General features: G+C 40.7%; 1 protein-coding gene across 2 annotated transcripts in view; it reads right to left on the reverse strand.

Annotated features, from left to right (window-relative positions):
• Positions 1 to 27,908, reverse strand: part of ZNF407 (zinc finger protein 407) — an 823,527-nt gene that overhangs the window by 467,783 nt on the left and 327,836 nt on the right. For both annotated transcript variants that reach the window (XM_073631246.1, XM_073631245.1), the window contains exon 5: positions 2,054 to 2,128. In XM_073631246.1, the coding sequence (XP_073487347.1) occupies positions 2,054 to 2,128 (75 nt within the window). The remainder of the gene's footprint in view (positions 1 to 2,053; positions 2,129 to 27,908) is intronic.

Below are 27,908 nucleotides of genomic sequence, written 5' to 3' on the forward strand. Positions count from 1 at the left end.
CTACAGTCTATAATTGGACAATACTAAGTCTTTACTTCTGCTGGCTGTCTGACAGAACCATTGTAAAATCTCAAGACTGTGTGGATAGAAGTACAGATACTTTGGTAGGTAATGCACAAGGGAGGAAATGATTCTCCAGCTTGTGGCTAGAAGTTCAATAATACCAGAACACATCATTACAGTATATCAAAATAAGAAAGTTGATGGCTACTAAAGCGGTTTAGACAAATATCTCTCTTTAAATTAATGGACAGATATGATCTATACATTATACCAGTGAGCCTGCTGCATTATTAGTTTTATATACATTATGTTTGATAGAAGACAGATTGTCAAGTTACTACCTTTTGTAATGCTTGTGCTCATCAATGTACACCTCAATGTTCCTAAAAGTTTGCAAAGATATTTACATCTAAATACAACACCACTCAGTGTCTTGATTTATATTTCCACACTTGCTTATTATTGACTATACAGTATACCATAAAGTGCATTCAGGTATATTAACATATAGTGCATCCGGAAAGTATTCACAGCGCTTCACTCTTTCCACATTTTGTTATGTTACAGCCTTATTCCAAAATTGAGTAAATGCATTATTTTCCCCAGGATTGATCCTGTTTTTCATACCTGCAAGCCAGCAGGGGTTTGGTTTAGTAAAATTTCCCAAGTGTTTGGTTAAACTGGCAAAGGTTCTGCAGATTGGACGGTAAACTTCAGGTCTTTTCTTCGCCAAGAGGCTCACTTAGGGTAGTTGTAAGAAGAATGCAAATAAAAGAAACCATCCAATGCCATTGGTCATTTTAGGAGTTAACTTTATACCATATCCCACAATCTGGGATGCTATGCTGTGATATTTGGCCAACTGTCTACTATTACTGAACTAATAATCAATTACTACTTTAGTGTAATTTACATATTAAATCACATGCCTTAACATATTGCCCTTTTACATAGTGATTTCTGTACTATGAATAATAAATATGAGGTTGATAAACACCAAACTTAGCACTTATATTAATATATTTTGCAATGCCAGTTAAATGACTTTTAATACAATTGCTAGGCCTCTCTGTCTAAATGGTAGCATGGTATAATTGAGAGAAATGCTCTCCTTGGGCTAGAGCTACCGAGGCTATTTTTAGTAGCTCGGTTTTGTTTCTAAATCGCTAGAGATTAATCGCTAGAACTTGAAACTGATCCCTAAAAAGATAGGCCCCTACGGAACAATTAACAGTTTGCAAGAGTGATCGATTGCACATGACTGGAACATGACTAACCGCTACTACATGCTGCCTTTGTAGTTTACACCACAGAGAGACAGTTGTTCCATATGCTTAGTAATCAATTGCTAATCCTAGTAGTTCAAGTAGATCTACTCAAATAAAAAGTCTCCAGTGTAGCGATAACCTTAGGGCCTACTCATACTGTTGCGCTGCTTTAAAGTGCAATACGTCACAACTGTTTGCAAGGTGTGTGAAGTGCCATTCAAAATTCATGCCAGTGCACTGTGCCAATGCCTGGCCCTTACGGTTTGACAGTCAAGCTAGAAGGCAGGAAGATAGCTGAGACAGCCAATTATATTTTAAAAATGTCACATCTGACAAAAAAAGAAAAGAAGAGGAATTGCACAGCAATGCATTGTGTGTTCCTGTGTAAACATGCAGTTCTGTGCAGTGCAATTTTAGCCCAATCATTTTGAGTGGGCTGCAATTGTACTGCATCAAAAGTAGTGCATGCATTACTTTTGAAAACTCACTGCAACCAGATAGGATCACATAGTACCCCATGCGATCCAGTGCACTGAATTTGGGGTGTCATTAACCTTAATATTGATGCCCGCGGCAGATCGCAACTGCAGCGTGTTTTGAACTCTGTGCAGGCAATATGCATGAAAAGCGGGTTTCCCGCACCGCGTTCTGGTGTGAACGGGCCCTTACACAGGGAGCAATGTAGATTATACATTTAGATTGTTCTTTTTTACACAAGGTCTGCTTTAAGTTAACAGTGGAGCTTGAAAAATTTGAAACAGAATTTCAGTATATTCACTAACCTTTCCTTTGGTGTTCCAACTCCATGCTTTCCCAACAAATGGTTATTTAAATGTTTCCTCATAACAAAGGCAACCCTGAAAAAAATATATATATATTAAGATGTTGTCTACATCATATGTATTTAGATATTCTTACAGTGCTGATTTCACAAACCTGTTGCATAAAATTCTGTATTAACTGACTGAAAGATTTTGACTCTTCAAGAAAAAAACTTTAGATCTGTTGCACATTGTACATACAGTACTACCTCATAAGGAGCAAAACTACTTTAATCTTTTTACACTTTTTATTTCCTTTCTCGCTGCTGTCTAGCTGGTTTATAGTAAATACTCGTCAACGCGCTTATCTCTGCCTGAAAAACAACTTGGAACCAGTAGTTAGAAAATACAAAATACAAATGTATGAATACATTCTGATGCACTAAATGGGAACAAATTTACTAATCAGGAGTTTTTCCTAAACTTTGACTTAACTTTCTGTATATTTGTCAGGGCAATTCTCACTGTCTGATAGCAGTCAAACTATAAAGATAAAACTGTACACAAAAATTTAGATCTTGTATGTAAAGGCTTCAGTATGTAAAATATTGATGATAACAGCAAGCTGTCACAAAGTTATCAACGCTTTTAGCAAGTTTTAAGCAGCTTTGTTAAAGCCTTTAAAGCAAAAATCTGTTTCGATATAGGGATGTTAAAGCGGGGTTCCACCCAAATTTTTAACATTATCTCTATGCATTCTCTTCCTTGCCTAGATGCTGACATGCTGTGTAAAAAAAAATTAAATCGCCGTAATTACCTTTTTTTTTCTAATCTTCTTAGCACTTCCTGGTTTTCCTCCCATGGGAGTAGGCGTGTTTCTAGCCTCTCCCAGACCTCCCACAGTCCCCTGGGAGCTAGTCTCAGGCTTCCCAGCATGCATTGTGCAACAGCGTCATCACAACATCTCGGTGAATGCTGGGAGCACAGCATTCACCGCATCCAGGAAATACATGCTTGTGGGCTTCAAATGCCCACAATGAAGATGGAAACCGCCTTCAGTGAATTTTATAAGTTATTCTTTACAACGAAATCGGACACAGGCGGACTTATTACACAGAACATGTGAGTAGATAATCATGAGAAGAAAAGTTTGTGAATGAACTCCAAAAAAAAAAAAAAAAACGATAGATAGGTGGACCCCCGCTTTAAACATAGACGGTAATGGGAGAGTAATGACTGTTTTATGCAAGTAGCCAGCAGGTTTTAGTAAACTTCAGAACAGCTTTAAGTAACTTGCTTCAAGTAATACCCAGAACACCAATTTAAAATGTATAGTAGACGTTATATTACCTCCATACTGACTGTTTTAAAGTGGTTATAAAGGCTCAATTGTTTTTACCGTCATGCATTCTATGTATGAAGGTAAAAAGCCTTCTGTGTGCAGCCCCCCCCACCCAATACTTACCTGAGCCCAATCTCGATCCATTGATGTGTGTGGGAGCAGTTGCTCTCCTGGCTCTCTCCCTCCTCCTTGGCTCCTGCTGCAGTCAATCACAGCCAGTGAGGAGGAAAAGGGGGCGGGGCTGAGCCCTATTTTGTGTGTCAATGGACACATAGAGCAGGGCTTGGGAGCGAGCATGCAGGAGTGCCCCCATAGCAAGCGGCTTGCTATGAGGGCACTCATGCATGCTTGTTCCCAAGCCCTGCTTCGTGTGTCCATTGACACACAAAACAGCCCCGCCCCCTTTTCTATGGGGGCATTTAGCGGGGGGGGGGCAGTGACATTTTTTTTTAATTGCTTTATTATCACTTTAACCCTTAAAAGTGGTTGCAGGCCAGCTGTGGCACGACCCTATCTGCTTGAATGCCAAACGCAAGAGCGGGAGACATTTTTGCAAAAAGCATTGCAGCATGTGTATGCTCTCGTGCAGCTTGGGGGGGGGGGGGCATTATCAGCCTCTTGTGCATATACAGCAGAACTCAAACTGGGAGATGACTCAGTATTACAAGGAGCCAAACAAGTGTGCTGCAGTGCAGGGAACATGCTGATAGGAGAAGAGAACAGAATGACAGATGAGTCCATCAATCTGCTGCTTCTACTTGAACTGTCCAGTCAAAGGCTAACCAAAACAGTGAATGTAATGAACTGCAGCAGATGAAGTTCCCTCCCCTGTAAGACAAGGCTGTGTAAATCTCAGGAGTGGATGGACTTGCCTTTGAGCTAATAACTGCAAAAGAAACAATCACATTGTTTACTGACAGTATCTGTCAGCACTCTCCTGAGTGTGCAGCTTGCTATGGATGCACACAGGCAAGCGTGCTCCTGATCTGGGCTGTGTGCGTCCATTGACACACACAGCAAAGCTCAGTCACACTCCCTCATCACTGGGTTCACTGAGCCTTTTTTTTATCTATCGTCAGCTGGCTGGAATATTTTTGTATGCAATGTTACAGAATGACTAAGCCTGACAATTTAGATATCAGCAAATGTAAAAAAAAATTCTAATTGCTCACTTGATAAGCAAACATTTCTGTTACAACTTCTAGTGTGAAAAGGACTCGCAAACATTTTTGTTAATTATGTATTACAGCTGTCCTTCATAAACTTAATTACTAATTGCTGAAAGGCAATGGGATTCCATTTGCATATGTACACGAAAGGCATGAAATATGCAGAAATATGATTTTAATTAGCATGCTGTGATATGAGGGGATACAAATCAAACTGGCATGTTATAAGATTTTTAACATTAAACACAGAATTCATCTGGACATTTCTCGTATAATGGACACAGCTGAATTATGAAACGCACACAGCACTCAATTAATAAAAAAAAACCTGATATCAAGGTGTTTCATTCTTGGCACAAAGAGATCACAAGTTATGTTTATGTTCTACAAGAAATTCTAAGCTTCAAATGACATTAACAGTGGAATAAAAGTGTAAAATGTACAAAAACAAACCAGTTAGGACAAAGCTAAACTGTAAACCAAGAATGGGTGTACTGTAAATCCTTTGTATTTTTTTAAATTGAGCTCCAGTTTAACTTGCCCAAAAAATCAGGTTTTACCTTGTGTGTCAAACTTTACAGTGAAGACATGGGAAAGTAGAAGGGCCTTCTACCATATTGTATCACACAGTGTGTAGGGGAAAGCTGTGTCAACAGAGTATACTAAACAATTTATCAAGTCAAAAAAGGACTGAACATTAGGTGTTCTGCTATTTTATTTACTATAGGTCTCATTCACATGGACGATGATGGCTGTATAGCATGAATGGGTCATTTTCTTCTGGCATCTCAACTTTCAGGTGCTTGTGCTATCTTATAACAATCTGGGTCATTACTATGTTATATATCCTTATTGTTTTCTAGACCTTCTACCAACATCCTAGCCCTGCGATTGCTTCTAGTTGTTTACTTGGATATACTCAGTCTCGCATGTACGTAAGATTGGGCTCCCGCTTTGAAAATTTCACAGATCTATATTACGGAGACTCTCTCTTTTCACATGTATTTTGGGTTTGTTACAGTTATCCGAAGCATTGTAAGATCTCTTTGTTTACCCTCCCCCTCTTTTATGGGCGCTAAGCTGCCCAGACCACAGTGATGGTAAGTGTGGGGGGTCTTTAACTCTTTTCCTTCTCCACTCTTCCCTCCCCCTCCCCCCCACTGCTGTTTGTGGACAGGAAAGCAGGAAAGTTTAATTTTGTGAAACAGTATATTTTGGATCATGTATTTTATTTGTTCTTGTTTTTCTTTTAGTTCATGTTTATTCTAAATTATGGGGGATTATATGTAAAGTTGTGAATGATCCTGATCAAGTGGGAAATTTTTTAATCATACTATATTGATTTTTCATACCTTCACTCTCGGTGGCATATTTAAAGTCCCACTTCATTGTTTAATTTTTTGGTGGTTGTTATTATTATTATAGGATGATGCCCTCGAGAGTGTAAATATATGTAATTTGGTTACCGACGCACCAAAAGCTGATAAACTGGTTTGCAATTTAGATGCAGCAGCTGCACGCACCACTAGTGCATATGAGCAGCACCTAATGCAGAAAGTGGGTATTAGGGGTCGCTCCCCCCCCATGCTTGTCTCATTAGGACCAGTGGCTGTATTCGGGCAGCTGTCACATGCTAATGGACTTTAATAGGCGGCCTGCACGCAGCACATGAAAGTTGAGTTGCTGTGGAATTTTTTTTTTCTTGTTCATGCTAGATGGCCATTATCACCTGTGTGAACGAGGCCTAAAGCACAACTCCATCCAAAACAATTTCTGTAGAATATCTGGCGTTTTATTACTGTGTTCCCATTTGGGCGATGTTCTTTCACACCCTATTTTATACACAACAGGAAATGAGAAAATCCAGAAGAGAGGGGAACAGACAGCAATAAAACAAATCTAAAGCAGGTGCGAAAATTAGGTGTCAAAAGGTAGAGCTTTAGGAACACAGACCACTTGGCTTTCTGCTGGAGCTCGTCTAACAGAAAAGATTGCATAGAGCAGAATTCCCACACAGGGATCTCACCATCATGTAGCATTCAAATGAATAATTCAGCCTCCTGCAGCAACTGTATCTCTAGGTGTCAGCCTAGTCAATGCAGATGAACATGCACACCTAGTGTGTCTCTGCACCTACTGCTCCCTAGAGGTACAACAGTCTCCTCAGGAGGGTGGAGCCCTGAACTCACCACCAAAAGGTGGACCCAGGGTTGGGGTCCCATTCAATAGCCTCTGGGCTCCAGAAGCCAGTCTTGACTTTACCAACCTTGGAGAAAACAGAAGCAAGCCTTCTCTTAAGAAAGCTTCTCCATGAAAACAGGGGACAAATGTAAAATCTGACAGCCAAAATCTCCTTAACAGAAACAAACAGAATTTAGAGTAGGATCTTATTCTCCCTGCTCTATTTTAAAAAGAAAATAAAAAAGTTTTGTCTGGAGCTGGGCCCCAAGTAAAGCCCAGACACTGGTCGATATACTGAATGTACTTATGCATTTTCTGAGCTTTGCTTTAACCCTATTTTCCTGGTTTAAAATAGAAAACATCTTTAGCTGCTTCTCACCCGCATCCCTTTAATAAGGTCTGTATGCCTGAGGGGTGGGAAGGATCGGCAATCATGTGACCACTGTAATTAGCTGTCACAGTGGTCACGTGATCGAGAGGCTGCCAAATGTTAGTGGGGACCAAGAGCTGTCTTTGACAGCTCTGTCTCTGTGCTGAAGCACACAGCATGTTCTGAGAATAGAAACATTGGCTGCCCAGTGACTTATGTTTGTAGCATTAAAGCCCACCCTTTTCCTGCTGCATATGTGTTAAGTGGGTGGCAGCTGGTTTAAAAAAGCTCAAAAACAAATACACAAAAATCAGTATTAAATTATAGGAAAAGCTACATACATGTGTCTAACATATGACATGTGGCATGATTAACAACGCCTTTGTTAGAAAGCCCTGTGTAAGACAGAACTCCAGGAACTTTTTTTAACCTAATGCATTCCCTGCATAAAAGTAAAAAATATACCACTACTTGTCCCCCCCCCCCCATATCACTTTGAGTCCTCTCTCAACCCAGTGCTGTATCCGTCTTAAGCAGCACTGCCCTGTCTTCCTCTGCTGCGGTCAGTCAAATTGTGTGAGGAGGGAGCCAGGGCATAGCTGAGCGGTGCAGTATGTGCCCATGGACGCCCACAGCCTGGATCTGGAGCATGCCCTCTCAGAACACAGTTTGCTGAGGGGGCACTCAGGGAAGAGGAGTAGAGAGCACTGGCAGTGGACTCCAGGGGAGAAAGTAATAGATCACGCTGCGCAATACCTTTGCACAGAGCAGGTAAGTATAAACTTCTTTTTGATTTTAGGGGAAAAAAAATACATTTAGAACCACTAAGTCCAATGAGGTGCATGCCATCCTGTGGACCTCTTATGATTATAGCTTACAGGTTTACCGAGCACCCAGGAGTACAGATATTGCTATATTCCTGGTGCCCTGACAGGAGAGATGCTGCTTTCTTACACAGCAGTAACTTGGCCCGCCCCACCCCTGTCCATTCCCAGAAGGCTTTTTATTTTGTGAATGGGTTCACACAATACAAAGCACTCGGTGATTGGGCAGGGAGGGGTGAAGGGCGGGCAGAACAGCTGCATGCGACTCTGCAGGTGCTAAAGCTGAGAACAGATGGTCCAGCATCAGACATAGTAATAGGTACAGTGAGGGAAAAGTGTATTTGATCCCCTGCTGATTTTGTACATTTGTCCACTGACAAAGAAATGATCAGTCTATAATTTTAATGGTAGGTTTATTTTAACAGTGAGAAAACAACAAATAAATCCAGAAAAACGCATTTCAAAAAAGTTATAAATTAATTAGCATTTTAATGAGTGAAATAGGTATTTGACCCCTTCGCAAAACATGACTTAGTACTTGGTGGTAAAACCCTTCTTGGCAAATCACAGAGGTCAGATGTTTCTTGTAGTTAGCCACCAGGTTTCCACACATCTCAGGAGGGATTTTGTCTCACTCCTCTTTGCAGATCCTCTCCAAATCATTAAGGTTTCAAGGCTGACGTTTGGTAGCTCGTAACCTTCAGTTTCATACACATATTTTCTTTGGGATTAAGGTCTGGGGACTGGCTAGGCTACTCCAGGACCTTATTGTGCTTCTTCTTGAGCCACTCCTTTCTTGCCTTGGCCGTGTGTTTTGGGTTATTGTCATGCGGGCATACCCATCCCCGACCCATTTTCAATACCCTCGCTGAGGGAAGGAGGTTCTCGCCAAAGATTTGATGGTACATGGCTCCATCCATCGTCCCTCTGATGCTGTTAAATTTTCCTGCCACTTAGCAGAAAAACATCCCCAAAGCATAATGTTTCCATCTCCATGTTTGATGGTGGGGATAGGCAGCATTCCTCCTCCTCCAAACACGACTTGAGTTGATGCCAAAGAGCTTGATTTTGGTCTCATCTGACAGTTCTCCTCTGAATCATTTAGATGTTCATTAGCAAACTTCAGACGGGCCTGTACATGTGCTTTCTTAAGCAGGGAGGCCTTACGAGCACTGCAGGATTTCAGTCCTTCGCAGCGTAGTGTGTTATCAATTGTTTTCTTGGTAACTATGGCCCCAGTTGCCTTGAGATCATTGACAAGATTCTCCCATGTAGTTCTGGGCTGATTCCTCACCGTTCTTCATGATCATTGAAACTCCACGAGGTGAGATCTTGCATGGAGCCCCAGACCAAGGGAGATAGACAGCTATTTTGTGTTTCTTCCATTTGCGAATAATCACCGTCTCACCAAGCTGCGTGGCGATGGTCTTGTAGCCCATCGCAACCTTGTATAGGTCTACAATCTTGTCCCTGACATCCTTGGGCAGCTCTTTGGTCTTGCCAATGGTGGAGAGATTGGAATCTGATTGATTGCTTCTGTGGACAGGTGTTTCTTATACAGGTAACAAGCTGAGTTAGGAGTACTCCCTTTAAGAGAGTGCTCCTAATCTCAGCTTGTTACCTGTATAAAAGACACCTGGGAGCCAGAAATCTTGCTAACTGATAGGGGATCAAATACTTATTTCACTTATTAAAATCAAGTAACTTTTCTGAAATGCCTTTTTCTGGATATTTTTGTTGTTGTTGTTTGTCTGTCTCTCACTGTTAAAATAAACCTATCATTAAAATTATAGACTGATCATTTCTGTGTCAGTGGGCAACCGTGCAAAATCAGCAGGGGATCAAATAGTTTTTCCCCCACTGCATGCTCCTGAAGCTCAGCAAAAAGTCCACGAGGCAGCATGCACCTCATTGGACTTAACCCATAGTAATTCAGCACATTTTAAAAACTGGTTAAATTCCTGGAGTCCAGCTTTAATGAGGAATGGGTTTACCTCTAAACCAAACCTATTCTTAATGTATTTATTGCTATAACGTACTGTATATACAGTATGTCCCAAGATTGGAGCTCTATTATACTGTTGTTAGGAAGCACACTTTGCAGGGGTGTCATTGTGGATTTACATATTTCTGTAAATGTGTGCAACAAAGCAAGTTAGTTTTGTGCTGACTAGCAACTCATTGCAGCATTAATTCACACCCATTCCAAGACTTTGATTGGACAGTGGAGAAGCATCACAGTGATGAGCTTGTCTCTTTGTTATTCTGCTTTCTCCTCCTATCAATATGCTTTTGTCAGCACATGAACCAAGATTTTCCTAGTGCTGCTTCTTCCTCTCACATTCTAGAGCTGCTGTAAAGGGACTAAAATATTTGATACCAACACTGAGGCACATGCACTGCTTTTGTTTAAATAATTGTACATTGATAAAAATGAGTGGCATTAATGTGTCTTTAATATCTGCCAGGAGTTCAGCTTTAAGTATAATGTAATATTTTGCATGTGCTATATATATACTCCAGGATAGCATGCATTTACAGCTTACATATCATGTACAACTTTATCTATTTAGTGTGCAGAGCCGGTAATCATCCTGAAAAACACATAAAACTGTTAACTATACTCCAATGTCCTGCTCAGCTTGATATCTGGACCTCATTTTGTATATTGCCGAATTCTAGTCTGCTTCAAGTCGGAGAGAATCTTTTTAATAGTAATTTCTTGATGTGACATAGCTCTGTGAAAACAAGCACCATCTAGCGGTGACTCATTAGGGAAATAAGGGCCTGCTCTTTTTCTAGCTTTGAGGCTTTTGTTTTAGAGATCGTTAAATCCAGGAGTATTCTTTTCCCTCTTCTGCATGCAACTCTCTGGGTTATCAATGAAATATTTGTCTTTACGATTCAAACATTTTACTAATTTAAATGATTGCCTGCAACAACTATCAACCAGTTCCTTCATGTCTAGACTGTCTTGCTACAACAAATCTACAGTTATGTGTGTAGGAGAAGACTGTATTCTTTATGGCTGTGTTCGAATCACTGTGTTTTGATTGGATGGGAAGATTTATATTCAATGTAATGCAAGCTCAAGGCACTAAAATAGAAAATGCATTGCCAATGCAGAAAGGTATTAGCAGATGCCATTTATTAATTATAGATCTCTAAGGGGAGAATGATCCGTTTGTAATGCCTGCCCCAGGGTCACACTACTTCCAGTTTTTCAGGATGCTGTTTAATCCTTAGGTTTTTATTTTTTTTGTTTTTATTTTATAACTTGAGTCTAAATCAGATTAGCTATGTAAGGTAATTATTTTAAGAAACAGACACGTGCAGTGCTATACATATCAGCTTTATAAAACATACCTTATTCAGGGATGAATTATAATGCCAAAGAGAGGATCGTAAAATATAGCAAGTGCCTGTGATTCATAGATTAACTGCAGGACTGAAAGCAGTTACACTGTATATTTGTTTAAAGGTGACTATAAGCCCAGGTTCACATTGAGTTGTGGGAATGAAGCCATGCGAGTTCAGTTGAACTCACGCGATTTCAGTTGAACTCACGCGATTTCACTCCCACAGGTCAGCCCCGATTTCGGCCGCGATTTCAGAGACATCTGTGCAGGTTTCTGCACAGATGTCAATGTAAATTGCAGCTCGAAATCACAAAAAGTAGTACAGAAACGATTTTTTTTAAATCGGTGCAGTGCCGCAAATGTAGCGTCGCACCGATTTGGACTCTGCTATTGCTGGCAATTTCTGCCATTTGACATGCGATTTGACATGTCAAATTGTACCAATGTGAACCAGGGCTAAGGCAGAGAAAGAGACCTCAAAGAGGAACTATCCCCCCCGGGTAATTTGTAATATTAACCCCTTTTTACCTGGCATGGCAGATTAAACTGAATAGCATACTCACCTGACCAGAGTACCCAGTGGTGTCCCACACATACATGTAAACAAAGTTGTACATTAACATTTCTGTGAAAGACAGATAAAAACAATCTAAAGGAACAGATTGGGTGATAAGGAAACAATGCGTGCTGCAAAAAAAAAAAAAAAAAAAGGCGTAACTTAAAGAGGAGTTCCGACCAAGAAAAATAATTAAAAGTCAGCAGCTACAAATACTGCAGCTGCTGACTTTTAATAATCAGACAGTTACCTGTCCCAGGGTCCAGCGATGCGGGGGAACATAACCCCGCTTGTCTCCCCCTCCTCTCTGCAGCGTGGGCATTGTCACTGTGGGTGCCCGGCTGTGGCTTCACTATATGTAATTATGTAATTTAGAAACAGCAATTAAAATGAATATTAACTGCTTTTTACACTTATGAAAATAAGTTCCTCCCAAAAAAAATGGGAAACCTGGTAGCTGCGTAGGGAAAAGAAGTCAGTGTGCTCAGACTCTAGACTTGCTGAAGAGAGATGGTGCTAACCAACATTATTATGCAAAAGCTGCTTGAGGGCAGATGTTTGCGCTTGCCTGGGCAAAGAGTTCAATCATTTTGAAGATTGGATCTGCTGTCTTTAGAAGTTTATGTGAAAGATGAGGGTAGGGGTGGGTAGCTGGGAGGTGAAGGCCATCAATGGTTTATAGTGAACAATAGCAATTGGTCTAGATTTGATAACCTTTCCAATTGCTTATAACCCCTGGTAGTAGGCAGCCACCGAGGGTTGTAGACCTCCCACAGACATGAGATTTCTGCTGAATCCAAACTAATGAAATAACAGTTATTTCATGTCTATGAGTACATTGTTTCAATAAAGCAGTGCTAAGTATTGCAAATTGGAGGCACAAACTAAACCTCATCTCTCTCTGATCTGATATGAACTGAAATCAAATTTCTGCAGATCAGTGTTATAAGCACATCACCACTGCCCCTTTATATTATGGAATATATCCTCTGCTTAACATAGTGCATAGTGTAAAAATTAGCAATTTCCCAAAAGAACCAGCTTTCAGAGTTTCATGCAGTCATTGCTACTAAGTTGGTTTTGATTTGAAGGCATGTTATAGTGCAATTTCTGTGTAGCTTTGTTTGTCTTTTAAAGAATAGATTATAGTTGTATTTAATCGTGGATGTTTTTCTTACTAGAAATGGTATCTCCAGCTGTAATTATTAGAATTCATTACACAAGCAATTGATCCAGGGAATGAGCCTGATAGCCACTGATGGGGTCACAAAAGGAATTTATTTTTCCACTGGGGATTTGTTATGCCTTCTCCAGGATCAGCAGTATTACAATCCATCAGATTGGGTTGGTTGATGGTTTTTTGTCTGTTCTTCTGTTTTTACCAATTATTCAACAATGTAAATAGATGCTGCTAGATCATTTAGGTTACCTTTTTTTATTTTTTCTATACAAAGGTTTGTGAAAAACATGCAAATAATTCCAGCGATGACTACTAAGCTGAACATAAAGAAGGCATTTTCAATGCAAGTAATACGTCGAAAATGCGGCTTTCACTCAGTGCCTTCCACTTCACTGTGCTGCATAATTATGCATTACAAAAAGATATTAGCCATCTTGTGTGTGCTGACTGTAGCTCATTACATCAGTGAGCACTAGAGTATGATTGGTCTCCAAACTGAAGGATGAAAATCATTGCCATCACTTCTCGATGATAAGTGCAAGAACTAAAGTAGTGTAATATTTTGAATGGGTTAAAAATTCAAAGTCTGCATGAGAAAAACACACAAATAGTTTCAGAGCAGTCTGGCAGAGATATGTTTTTGTGTAAGGAGATCACACAGCTCTTTATACCCAAGGCTCCAATTTTCTTGTGGCGACTGTGTAATATTTTGCAATGTAAAATTGACTGAGATGGAAGCTATTTTGCATGGTACAGTGGCCATGGCTAACAAATGAGAGTTTTGTGGGCTGAGTGTTAGTCCCCTGCCTCATCTGCCACCCCTAATGACAGCAGCCACCTGCTGTTTTATTGTCACAGCTGGAGCCAGTTCACACTCCTTGGTGCCGAGTTCTGCCCATGAGCGCCAAGCTCTCTCCTCGCCTCATTACTTTGATGAACTTTTTATGGTCAGCACCCATGAAGACCTCATCTAGGACTACAGAGCCCAGACTTGGCTGCAGGGAGTGCTTCAAGCACGCACAAAGCAATAAGGCACAGTTATACTGGGGCTGCAACTGCTTGTCACTTACTTAACGAGTCATTCTACCATGCTTTGACTCTGAACAGACCTTAACAGGTAAAACATAGATCAGTTGTAGGTAAGTAATATTACTCAGTTCTGTCCATGCAGCGATGTCAAGCATTTTTTTATTTCTTTGGTAAATCATATAAAGATACTGAGAAAAACATCCTATAGTAAAGGAAGAACACAGAAAATATAAGGATTTAGATGCTACGAAGTAAACTTTGCATTCTTTGGATGCTCTTAAGAGAAATTTTTTTTTTTTTTTTTTGCTCTAATATTTAAAAGAAATCAAATCACACTGGATATGATTAACACTATAGAAAACACCTTGATGTGGGCGAGTTCTGACCCCTGTAATTTACTTTAGAAACGTTAAATTACAGGATGCTTTGCACACAGCTGAATGTTTGCACATCAAGAGAGAACTCCAGTAATATTAAAGAAAATTACCAGAATTTTTAATTAAGACCCCTTTACACTGGGGCGTTTTTCAGGAACGTTTCGGCTAAAAATGGTGCCTGAAAAATGCCTCCCCAGCAGCCCCAGTTTGAGAGACCGAGTGCTATCACACTGGGGTGGTGCGCTTACAAGACTCTAGAAAAAGTCCTGCAAGCAGAGTCTTTGGGGCGGTGGAGGAGCGGTGTATACACTGCATCTCCATCGCCCCTGCCTATTGAAATGAATAGGCAGTGCTGCCGAAGCGCCTGAAAAGTGTTTTGGCAGCAGCGCTTTTTGGGTGCATTTAACCCTTACCCTAACGGGAGAATCTGCACCACACAGGGTGATTAGGGTGTGCCCAGGCACACCATGTGCGCACACCTATAATTTACCTTTCCACTATCCGCTCTACCAATCTTCGCTGTCTTTACAAGCTTTGCTGGCTGAAAAACCTTCAGTATTTCAACACTTCTGGGAGCAGAGGATGCCTCGTCCCAGTCTGTGCATGGTTGTTCTTTTCCCTGGCCCACAGTAGTTACATAGTGGCTGGAGGAAAGAATTGGGAGTACAGCGAGAGACCAGGCATCAGACAAGCAGAAGTGATATTTTAACTTTTAACGCAACACTGACATTTCATTCTTGTGTTAGCACACAGCTCTTTTATAACATTGGTATAGCAATCAGCAAGATCCCTACTCTTGAGTTTCAACACCTGACGTTATGCTATGCCCTTTGAAAGGGTGTCTTGGCCTGTTGGATTTTTTAATTTATTCACATATATATTATGTTTTTAAAATGCAGCAAGTGCAGTCAAAGTGTATATATAGTCAAAACTTTATTCGTTTTAATTAGAGTGGAAAAGGGTGAGATTTTACGGTTATCCAGGCTTTCTTTCACACAGGTGGCAGACTTTACTGCCCTCTGAAAAGCATTCTACTGTGGATCAATTTTCAGACCATGGTTAACAGATGATTTACGACATTCAAGGAGGCAATGCTGCCACCTCCTGAATGTCTGGGTGTTTTTTTTTTTTTTCAAATCCCAGGGAGATTTGCTATATCCCAACGGGATATACCTCAAGGCAGTAGTCATAGCCACGTTAGGCATGTTGTTTTAGAGTGGTCCCATCAACTTGACATGCCAAGTTAAAATTGCCACAAAGCCAAGCATCACAGCAACATGAACTCACCCTTCCAGGTTGTTCAAATTAGTGTTTTTACTGCTCCTGGCTGCCTGTTTCAACTAAACCTTATAGAGATTTTCCCTCAATTTCTTTTCTGGTGACAATGTATTACCAGCCATAAAGTGAGGGAAAAACTGAAACAGAAAAAAATGACACCGCTAAAAAGCGGTCTAGTTCTAAACTTTGTTGCTGGAGAGTTCCCTTAACTTCCAGTCTGGTGAAAATGTTGTCCCTGGGACAGTCAGTGAAGGGAAATGTAAAACTGATTTGGAATGCAGTATACCTTGACAATGGTTCCAATCCTTACCAACTATCCAAAGAAAAAAAAAAAAAAAAAAAGGTTGGGATTTAGATACTCTTAATATACCCCAAGATTTCCATGTTTGGCTAGCTAACAGGGCAACAGGAGGCAGATCCAGGAGCTTCAGCAAGGGGACCAGGATAATGGAGTTCCTGGAGCATGAAAAGACAATCAATATATCATCCTTTGGATTCCATCCTGAAAGATCATTTCTAGGTAGACTTAGTCACAAGGTCCTGTTTAGACTTCTTTGGTTTATGTGAAGATGTCATGCATTAAAGTCTTTTTAACTATCATAATGAATATGTTACTATTGAACACACTAAAATAGTTGCACTATTCACATACCCTAAACTACACTTGAATGCATTACAATGCAGTACCTAAAGTGAAAGTAATAGCATTAAAACCCAACCCTCAATAGCTGCAAACAGACCTCTGCTAATGTCATGAGTTTTCATTTGTCACTGAAATGGTAAATACATTTTTAGGGCTTCATAACCTTATTTTGTTGTTTTTGAAATGCAACACCCTTCATTATAAATAAGTTTTACATACACATAGAATTTTGCCATGTCCTCTCCTCTACTCTAGGCACAGTGAGGTCAACTGCTGCTTAGTGGAACCTAGTACAGATAGTATAGTAGTATAGTATAGTCTCTGACATGTCCAGAGGGCTGCAAAATAGCTTTACTATTGCAAAATGTACTATTATAAATTAGTATGGTGTTATTAAAGTATTAACATATGTGTTCATCTCTTATTTGGACAAGCCAGTGCTCTTCTAGAAAGCAGCTTTTTGAGAAGTTCTCACCCAGCTTTTTCCTTGACTGGCCATGTGACAAAGTAATAAAGCAGAAGTTTTAATTTAGGAAAACTATCCACCCTTGCGGCGTTATGTTGTGGTGCACCTCCCAAAAAATAATCTGTTTTTGTAAATTATTAGTGTACCATGAAGATAAGATTGAGGTGAGTTTGTCTAGAAGTTAGAAGAGAGCTGTTAGAATGATGGCCACATTTTCAGAGGTTTGTGAGTGTTAAAAGAAAAGTGTGGGTTAATCATTCTTTAGTGAGCAGAGAGCGGTGACTGACAGTTACCAGCTCACTGCTCTGCCCCTCTAGCACTCACTGGAGTGCTGGGCTGTGGAGGGGATGTTAGCGGCTGGCGCAGGCTCTCAGTGGCGTGCTGAGAGGCTGATCCAGTTGCCAGTCAGGCATCTGAGCAGATCCCAACATTATTGTTAGGATCGCTACAGAGATGTCAGTGGATGGAGGGATAAAGCCTGTTGTTGACTAAATCTGAAACAGAGGATTGCAGAGCTAAGTGCACACCTGTGATTCATATGAGTATTGCCAGAAAAGCTTTGGCCATACTACTCCTTTAATACTCTGAAAGACAACGCACCCATGAGCATTTGGTGCTTGTGCAATAAAAAGCATATGTTACCCAGAGCATCCAAGATATTTGTTGAGATATGGAGATTAAAAGGGAGAGGGAGATCATTTTATTTCATTCATTTAATTGCCATTTATTAAAGGTGATTAAGGCCAAGTTCACACTGGCACTAAAAGCAGGCATTTGAGAGGCGTTAAAAACAGCCCTCAAACGCCTATGCACAAAATACATTAGCGCACAGTGCTGTTCACACTACCAAAACTTGAAGCGTTAGCGTAGCTTCAAAAGTGAAGCCTCATGTTGAGTTAGGAGCCTTCCAACACCTCCCATTCAAGCCTATGGTAACACTTCACAAATGCTCTGGCAGGCAGTTGCGGCTGCAGGGCATTAACATTAGTTAAATTACTGTATTGGAATAGGCGTTTGTGGAGTGGTTGTAACACGCCCTAACACTCATCAAATGCTTCAAAACTGTCCATAGGGCATTTGGGGAGCATTTTTAACTCATCAATAAGGCTTGTAAAATGGCAGTCTAATGCCCATACTAAAGCTCATTAATGCGAGTTTAACGCCCATACTAACGCTATAGGAGCATTTGTTAAGCGTTAGAAATTAAGTGTGAACAAGCCCTAATTGTTCTTTTTTTTTGCCATTCTTTATACATTCTGCCTAAAAATGAATTCTGAACTCATAGGGAGTGCCAATGACATCAAAGGTGGCATCATAGCACTATTGCTTCGTAACATAATTCCAAACATTGCTTCACAGTATGCTGCTTCAGAGCAATAATCAATTTTATATCCTGGGGTTATTGTTGGACCACAAATATCAGTGACAGTTGTTCCTTATGGCACCAAAGCCTGTCAGAGCCTTGGACACTCAGTGAGTAGCACTGTGTCCTAGACCTGAATTAAGGCCTTCAATACAGCAGGCCACACACTGAGCTCTGGCAAGCTGTGTGTAGGACACCATGGCTAAAGCAACTCAATCTTAACCAAAAACTGTGTAATAGAAGCCATAATATGTTAGTGTGGAGTCTAGATGGCAATGAGCAAGTAGGCATGTATATAATAGGGGGCGACTGATTATTGGAGCAGCTGTATATCGGGGGCCAATATTCACATTATTCAAATCATCGGTCAGAAATATACCAATATTACTGCATGCTGCAGTCTCTGCCAATCTCTGTCAGTGGTGCGGCAGGCAGCAGAGAGATTACATCATCTCTCACTGCCCACCTTGCATCACCGTTGTGGCAAGTGACAAGCTGCATATGGGTGGCAGGTGACAGTGGCAGGTGACAAGCTGCATCTGGGTGGCAGGTGACAATGGCAAGTGACATGCTGCATCTGGGGGCAGGAGATGGTGGCAAGTGACATACTGCATCTGGGTGGCACGTGACAGTGGCAAGTGACACGCTGCATCTTGTGGCAGAAGACGGTGGCAAGCGACACGCTGCATTTAGGTGGCAGGGGACAGTGGCAAGTGATGGTGATGTACAGAATATCAGCACCTGATATTAGCTATCCGCCTGAAAGGCTGCCGAAAAATCTGTATCAGTCCTGTAAAAACTATATCGGTCAAACCCTTGTATATAGTTCAGTAAGAAATGCTGTGGAACAAGTCACAGGGCTTTAGATCTGTGATATGTGTATGGTCTAACTTTAACAAGACTTTTTATTTATTTGAAGCGCAATAGCTACAGTGTGTTTAAGGACAAAAGTATTACCCACTGGTTTAACCATCATTAATATGATTTTATTGGTATGAAAATAACGATCATAAGAAGAAAGTAACACAAATATGCATAATTTGCCATTATAAGTCTTGACTGCAAAATGCTCATGAAAATTAAACAATACAGAAATGCATCAGTTTTATAAGCATATGTATAGAATTGATATGAAAACACAGTTTGTGATCATATTAACAACCAATCAAAAAGCAGCATCATCAATAAACACAGATTCAGCCAGCAACACAGCTGATATACTTAATAATGGAACCCCTACATATTCAGAATAAAGATATCACATTACATACACTTAAGATTTTGCTTACTGTCATTATGTAGTGAATACATGGGTCATTAGCTTCATGAATCCCTTAAAAACCAATAAGCTCCACCATAGCAGCCTACATGTACGCTAAGTGCACAAGTAAAATAACAATATTTATTCAGAAGATGCCTTAAAAGGCAATGTTAGCTTGTATTGTTATGTAGAAACTTGTTAGAAAAGGAAAAGCCAATAATAAAGTACAGGAATTTGAAAGTAAATTTCTGGCAAAAATAACATTGACTTTGAATACTGATTATTATTAGTTTGAATTGACATTTTAATTTGGGTGAAAGACAGGAATATTTTGAAAATATAAGCGATTAAATAAGAAGTGTGGCCAAAGTTCCTTGGCCATGCTTCTCGTGGGTCACAGGAGTGCACTTACTTGTGCTCTCCTGTGACCCAGAATCAGTCAATCGAGGGTAAAGGCCACTGTCAGCTGACATCAAAGAGAATCCAGACTCTGATGTTGGGATTCACTCATATGTCTGGCTCAGCCTTCAGCCGCCCCCACCCTCTGTTCTGCTCAGTGCTCCAGTGAGGACTGGAGGAGCAGAGTACAGAGTGGACCTGAGGACTGAGCGATAAGCAGGCACGTGATCCCACAGTTCTTGGGCTTAGAGCCGGCAGGAGACAGCTTGCAGCAGGTATGTATATATTTTTCTATATTCCCCCACTTCTCCTTTAACTGACAGGTCCATTTGTGTCACAAAACCATAAGAAAATAATTAAAACAACTAATTCTTCTCACGCCAGCTCCACCCAACAGAACTTGTATGGAATGAGACTGTAAGAGGCCATCATTTTAATCCATTCACATGCACATCAATATTGTTGATATGGAAGAAGGAATAGCAAAACCCCAGGCATACAGTTGGCAAATGATTCTTATTCTGAGGAACAAAAAAAAAAATCCTTCCCTACTTGAATAAACTTCCCAAGTCAATCATTCTACTTGTTAATACTAATATTTATAACTGTAAGTGCCTTTTCTAGCAAGTATTACAAGTAGTCTAATGATAGGCTTGGCTGTGACCAAATCACTTAGAAGAGAGCCTGGAAACCGTAACAATTATCCCGCTCAGTAATTTGACTCACTGTTACCAAGTTTCTGATAGAACATCACAAAGCACCAGAGCACACAAAAATAAGGGGTTCGATTTGTTTTGCAGTTTATTTCTACTGTTATGTTGCTTTACAGTTAACTTGTTCCAAACTAACAGAATATGGACAGCAGTACACTTAGCAGAATGTCACTGCAAATGTATTGGGAAGGAAAAATCCCTGTTGTGTGCTATTTAGCTAAAGATTTTGAAGCAACCAGGTTCTATGCTCACCACCATAAAAGCAACAGGGCAGGCTGATACAGGTGTATTTAAGCCATCTAAAAAAGGTTTTCCTTTCTAATAGCCAACATAGAATAAAAGTTAAAAAAAAATATAGTGTTGTGCCTTTGTGTTTTATGTGCAATTATTAATAAGAATGGTTAATATGCAATAGATCCAAAACATACATACACATACAGCAGTAAAACTAAAGTGTTACTAAACCAAGGACCCTACATTCGCTATATGTGGTCTCCCACAGTACACAGAGTGTATATAAACTGCTAAATACCTTTTCTCACCAGCAGTATATAGCAAGTGCAGGTTAAAGCTTGTAAGAGGAGTTTTATTTCTCCTTTGACTGTCCTATGAGTCTGCATGACCCTCTGTCTGGACAGTGCTAATTGGCCCTGTGCAGATCACATGCACACTCCCCCCTAAAAAAACTCTCCAGCAATACATACCAAACTGAGCATGTGCAGAATGCCTCCAAGACTCTGTACAATCAACAGATGGATTAGAGACAGTAAAAGATGGGGAGGATCAGAGAAGAGAAGATCAGTCTTTTTTACACAATGTGGAGGAGTAACCCCTTAGGTTCCATAGTGAGTATAACAAACATGTTTACTGTATATACAGACTGATTTTACTGTTGTGGGTTTAGGGAAACTTAGGAAACAAGTATAGAAATACTCTGCAGGTAACCCGCATTGCACATTTATAACAATGAGACCCCTTAGACCTACCTGCACAAAATATGTTATTATGACAACTAAAAGGCAGGTATGTTGTATCCTGTTTTTGTAAGGACCCACTACCTGCAATACATAGTAAGTTGCCCTATCAAAAAATGAATCCTAAGATCTGCGAGCAACAACTGAAAACAAATTTCAGTATGGGAAAAAGCACAAAATGTTACTTAACAATATTAATTAAGTTTCAAAGTGGTCACTTAGAGGTTTACAATGTCTCTGCCAAGGTGTTTGACATCTAATACGATCACTTGCTTACCACAGGTCACTGCTCCCTTTAACATTACTTTGCAAATGCGTTGCCAAGAAAGGTGATCCAAATAATAGTTTAAGTACATTAAAATCCATCCAGGAAGAAATAAAGCAGGTTGTGAGCCTTATATCATCCACCCGTTAATGCAGAATTTGACATGGTGAGTCTTGAGAAGATTCATTAATGGGGTGCAGTTCTAGAGTTTGACCCACAAAGAGGTTAACTGAGAAAGACTCCATTGAGCAGCCATATTTTGATAAGCATTTGCTTAGATATTAATTTATTCGACAAGGCAAGGGTGTAATAAAATTTCCCAGAAACCCATGACCTGTACTAGCTTTCATTGCACGTTTGGAAATTATAGCACTCTTGGTGAATCTCAAGAAAGCAAATAAAATGTCTAGCCATTTGTGATTTGGACCACAGAAAAGAATATAACTGGAAGACCTCCCAAGCGAGACTACAGTATGTGTAAAAATCAGCTACGGAAAAATACAGTATTTAAAAGCCAATATATTACCTTTATATGTAATAACAACATTGAAGTAATTGTAGAGACAAACATTTCAGGTGACATGATATTAAAGTAAACATGTGATAAACCCAGACAACTGAAACACAGTATATGATGAAAATAAAAGTGGAGCTGAGGTTACCTTTAGTGTCGTAGAAATCAGCAGATTCATAGGTATAGATAATTCACATTATATACTGTATACATTTTAACTTTTCCTATAAAAGTTGAGCACAGCCGGACCCACACTCATCTACCAATCTTCCCTATTGGTCAGGGAGGCTGCTCATCACATTAATGGCCTGTATAGACAAAAATATGCAGACCTTTAATGCTGTAAAAACCAGTGACGTTGAATAAGCATGTAATCAGTGAAGAACGAACACTTGATGTGCATGCTTGTTCTGGGTCAGAGAATTAGGCTCTGTTTCCACTACTGCGAGTTGTTGTATGACTTGACACATGTGAAGTCGCATGACAAGTCAAAACCAATGTATTTCAATGGTCCCCGTTCTAACTGGTGCGACTCAAGTCACAGTGACTCAAAAAAAGGTTTTTGCACTACTTTGTTCCGACATTTTCTTTCAAAATGTGTGGTCTTATGTTTAGCAAAAAAATAAAAACCCCAGTAGTGATTAAATAACACAAAAAAACTGTGTGAAAAAAAAATGATAAAAATTTAATTTGGGTACAGTATAGCATGACCACACAACTGTCATTCAAAGTTAGACAATGCTGAAAGCTGAAAATTGACCTGGGCAGAAAGGGGGTTTAAGTGCCCAGTAGGCAAGTGGTTAAAAAATAGGTGTACTAACAGTTCCCACCCTCCCCTTCCACAGATGCACAGTCAGCGAGATCCGAAGCATACATTGCTGCAAGTCCTTTCTGCCTGTCTGTGCCTGCACAACAGTGGCCCATAGACTTCTGGAGGAGAGGACTTGCAACGCTGGATGTCAACAAATTTAGGAGGCCACAAGTGTCAGAACAGGGGACGTATGCATCTGTAATGGAGGGCAGTGGAATTTGTTATGGCCGGTGTAGGGGGCAAAATGAAAACGCACACTTTGTCTGAAAATGCACTTCTTGTTTAAAGCCGAACTCGGGGATAAACAAATAGTGCCTAAATGTAATGGGCAGGTGTTTTACTACTTGGATTTTGGTGGGCTTTGTGTATTACATTCAGATCTGTGCAGTAATCCAGCATGAAACTGTGCAGGAGATTCCGGTATTAAGACAGGTGACTGCTTCTCTCTGTCCTTGTGAAGAGTGACTGGCCTTGTATTTGGCCTCTCCTGTAGTTTTCTTCAGGCAGACTGCAGTGAGAGAACCTCCTGGGTCACTTCCACAGTTCGGCTCTCTGCACAGGCCATGTATTGAACAGTGATTATGTCATCACTAATTAAAGTTTTTTCTGCTGGAGTCAAGCTTTAAAGCGACAGTCTTTTTTTTTAAACCCCTTGGAGCCAGCGCCTGTCGGGCCCTTAAGGGGTTTTGAATGCACGGAGGCAGGGCAGGGCTAATGGTCGTGTGACTGCCCTGGTTGGCTGTCACATGATCGGAAAGCGCCAATCGCAAGCGGCGATCATTAGCTTTCTGTTAGCTGCCGGTAACTATTCCGGGAGCACACAGGGCGCAGGCTCCCAGCACAGCTCTATTTGCACTAATGCACACAAACATGCGTCTCCTAGGCACCAAGGCCCACCCACCAAGAGGCCACATATTTGTGTGTGCTTAGTGCCAAGAAGGAAAAGGCCTTGTTCACAAAAACAGCTACTGCTCCGGATTTAACAGCAGTGCCGTGCAGACAGTGTGTGTGTTCCCGGGACTCGCACCGGAACAGATGTCTAATAGGTAGCAGTGGCTGTGTCTTTGCAGCCTGTATGTCCCATTTGACATGAATAGGACTGCCTGAATGAGGAAGCACGGAACATCAGCGCATCCTTGTGCGGGCAAACACAGCCCTTGCACGAGTGTACAATTATGACAACTTGTATGAATGTGGTCATAAGCTTGCTGAAAAACTTTTGGCATCCAAAACTTGTGAGACGCCTGTGTTGCCCACTGCCCATTGTGGCTTCATCCAATTGACACAGCAGTGATTTATTGGCTGGCAGAAGGAACCAGGGCACGCAGCAGGGGACCAAGCATCTAACAAACCTGAAAATGTGGCGGATGCTGAAGATACTGTAGTAAGCTTTATCGCTTGATGACAGCAGAGTTTAGTAGTCTCAACAGGCAGCAGGAGAGGTGAATATTAATACTTTTCATTACAGGGAGGACTTCTGTTTACTTTTTTGAATAGTGACAAAGCCACTATTATGCCCTGTACACACGGTCGGACATTGATCGGACATTCCGACAACAAAATCCTAGGATTTTTTACGACGGATGTTGGCTCAAACTTGTCTTGCATACACACGGTCACACAAAGTTGTCGGAAAATCCGATCATTCTGAACGCGGTGACGTAAAACACGTACATCGGGACTTTAAACAGGGTAGTAGCCAATAGCTTTCATCTCTTTATTTATTCTGAGCATGCGTGGCACTTTGTGCGTCGGATTTGTGTACACACGATCGGAATTTCCGACAACGGATTTTGTTGTCGGAAAATTTTATAGCCTGCTCTCAAACTTTGTGTGTCGGAAAATCCGATGGAAAATGTGTGATGGAGCCTACACACGGTCGGAATTTCCGACAACAAGGTCCTATCACACATTTTCCGTCGGAAAATCTGACCGTGTGTACAGGACATTACACTTTTTTTCTTGCAGCTTTAAAGTGGTTGTAAACCCTTTACAACCACTACCTGCACGGTTTAGGAGCTATCCCCTGTATCAGCATGTGCCGACGTCATCGGCACATGCTCACTGAAGCAACGGCTCGCCCAGGAGTGACGTCATCGCGGCTCCGGGCAATCGCATCGCTGGAGCCCGCGATACCCGGAAATAACTCCGGAAGACATGCTATGCTTTGCAGACTAGCTCATTATGCCTATGTCTTGTAGGTTTTTTTTTTTTTCGTTTTTTTTTTGCGGGTTTACAACCACTTTAATACCTTATTCATAAAGCTGCTATTTTACAGCCTACAAAAGGCTCATGTTTGGTTATAAGATCACTAAAAATAGGTGAAACGCTTTTTACTGCAAGATTTTGCCGAATCAGATTTTCAGATTACAGAAACATTGCTGGATTTAAGTAAAAAAAAAAACTGTAAAAACAAAAATTTTTTTTTTTTTAAAAAGGCAGAGCAGATATTCCACAACAATAAATTCAGACATATGAAAGAATTAATGAAAATTTTAAATCCAGCAGCATTTTTTATTTTATTTTAATTTTTTTTGTTTTTTTGTTAAGTATTGGATGACATGGGAAGGGGTTAGAACCTACAGTATATCATGTTTTCTTTCTGTCTATGGTCCCAATGAGGAGATTTACCCTTACTATATGTCACTGGAACATGACTGAAATGATACCCTATGGCTGATAAGAGTCACCAGGAACAGATGGTGAGGGAAATCTCCTAGTGAGGCTAGTGAGGACATCTGACATATTAAAAGGTGTCAAAAACGAGATCTAGAAAAACAAGACATTTTTCGCTGTTATTTGCTTTAAATAAATGGTTAATGTACAGTATATGCAGTATTGGGCATTGCCTATATTCATATCCTGTACATTGCATGGGAATGGAGAGTCAGAAGTACAGATCCTGTGCCAAGTTTTTTCACATGATATTTTCAATATTTCCATCACACAAAATACTAAGGAGCGATTTACACCATGGCCAAACATGAACTGCACAGGAACACCTTGTCTGTTCCTGTGCGATTCGAACCGCATGCAAAATGCACTCCATTTGCGATGTACAGGTGTCAATACACAGTTAACGACACCCAACGCAGATCGCAGTGCATTTGCCCACAACTGCCCGCACCGGATCACATGGTATTTTTGTACTATTCAGTCCAGTTGCAGTGCATTTTCAAAATTAGTGCATGCACTACTTTTGGTGTGGTACAGTGCAAGGCCATTTTGGGACATTCAAAATAAATAGGCTGAAATCACACCACACAGAATGGCATGTGAGTCGCACAGGACATTGTTGTGCGATTCATGTTCGGGCATTGTATGAACTGGCTCTAAATGAGTATTTGCAGCAGATTGTTGATCACATTTAATGTCTGCGTATACCCCTTGGTTCAAATGTGATTTTTCCAGAAACATTCAGATACTTGCAAAATGGATAATGCAAATGTAGCCTCTCTCAAACTCAGTACTGACATACAGTGCCTTGAAAAAAAGTATTCATATCCCTTGACATTTTCCACATTTTGTCATGTTACAACCAAAAACGTAAATATATTTTATTGGGATTTTATGTGATAGACCAACACAAAGTGGCACATAATTGTGAAGTGGACGGAAAATGATAGTTTTCCATTTTTTTTTTTTTACAAATAAAATATCTGTAAAGTGTGGCGTGCATTTGTATTCAGCCTCCTTTACGCTGATACCCATAACTAGTGGAACCAATTGCCTTCAGAAGTCACCTCATTAGCAAATAGAGTTCACCTGTGTGTAAGTTAATCTCAGTATAAATACAGCTGTTCTGTGAAGCCCGCAAAGGTTTTTTTTTTTTTTTTAGAGAACCTTATGCCTCGTTTCCACTGTGCTGATCGGTTCGGTTCGGTACGGTACGCTATTTTGGGTGTTTCCATTATGAAAGTGGCCCATACAACCGAACCGTACCACTCCATTCAGGGTCCTGCTTCAGATGTGGGGCCATAGAAAATGGAACGGTTCGGTTAGGGCGGAGCTACGATACATTCCACTGATTGGCTGACAGAAAACCCTTTGCTGTGCTATGCTGAGGCATTTTTTCTAAATCCTGTATGGCCCCTTGTGGTCCCACTTGCAGTGAAAACGCTCACCAGAATAGACCGGACCATTCTAGGCCATTCAAACTGTACCGACCCGAACCGATCCGCTCAGTGGAAATGAGGCATTAGTGAACAAACAGCATCATGAAGGCCAAGGAACACACCAGACAGGTCAGGGATAAAGTTGTGGAAAAGTTTAAAGCAGGGTTAGGTTATAAAAAAATATCCCAAGCTTTGAAAAACTCACGGAGCACTGTTCAATCCATCATCCGAAAATGGAAAGAATATGGCACAACTGCAAACCTACCAAGACATGGCTGTCCACCTAAATTGATAGGCCGGGCAAGGAGAGCATTAATCAGAGATGCAGCCAATAGGCCCATGGTAAGTCTGGAGGAGCTGCAGAGATCCACAGCTCAGGTGGGAGAATCTGTCCACAGGACAACTATTAGTTGTGTACTCCACAAATTTGGCCTTTATGGAAGAGTGGCAAGAAGAAAGCCATTATTAAAAAGCCATAAAAAGTCCCCTTTGCATTTTGCGAGAAGCCATGTGGGGGACACAGCAAACATGTGAAAAAGGTGCTCTGGTCAGATGAGACCACAATTGAACTTTTTGGCCTAAAGCAAAGTGCTATGTATGGTGGAAAACTGACACTGCACATAACCCTGAACACACCATCCCCACCGTGAAACATGGTGGTGGCAGCATCATGTTGTGGGAATGTTT

Source organism: Aquarana catesbeiana, linkage group LG05, assembly GCF_042186555.1.
Source record: "Aquarana catesbeiana isolate 2022-GZ linkage group LG05, ASM4218655v1, whole genome shotgun sequence".
NCBI classification, from domain to species: Eukaryota; Metazoa; Chordata; class Amphibia; order Anura; family Ranidae; genus Aquarana; species Aquarana catesbeiana.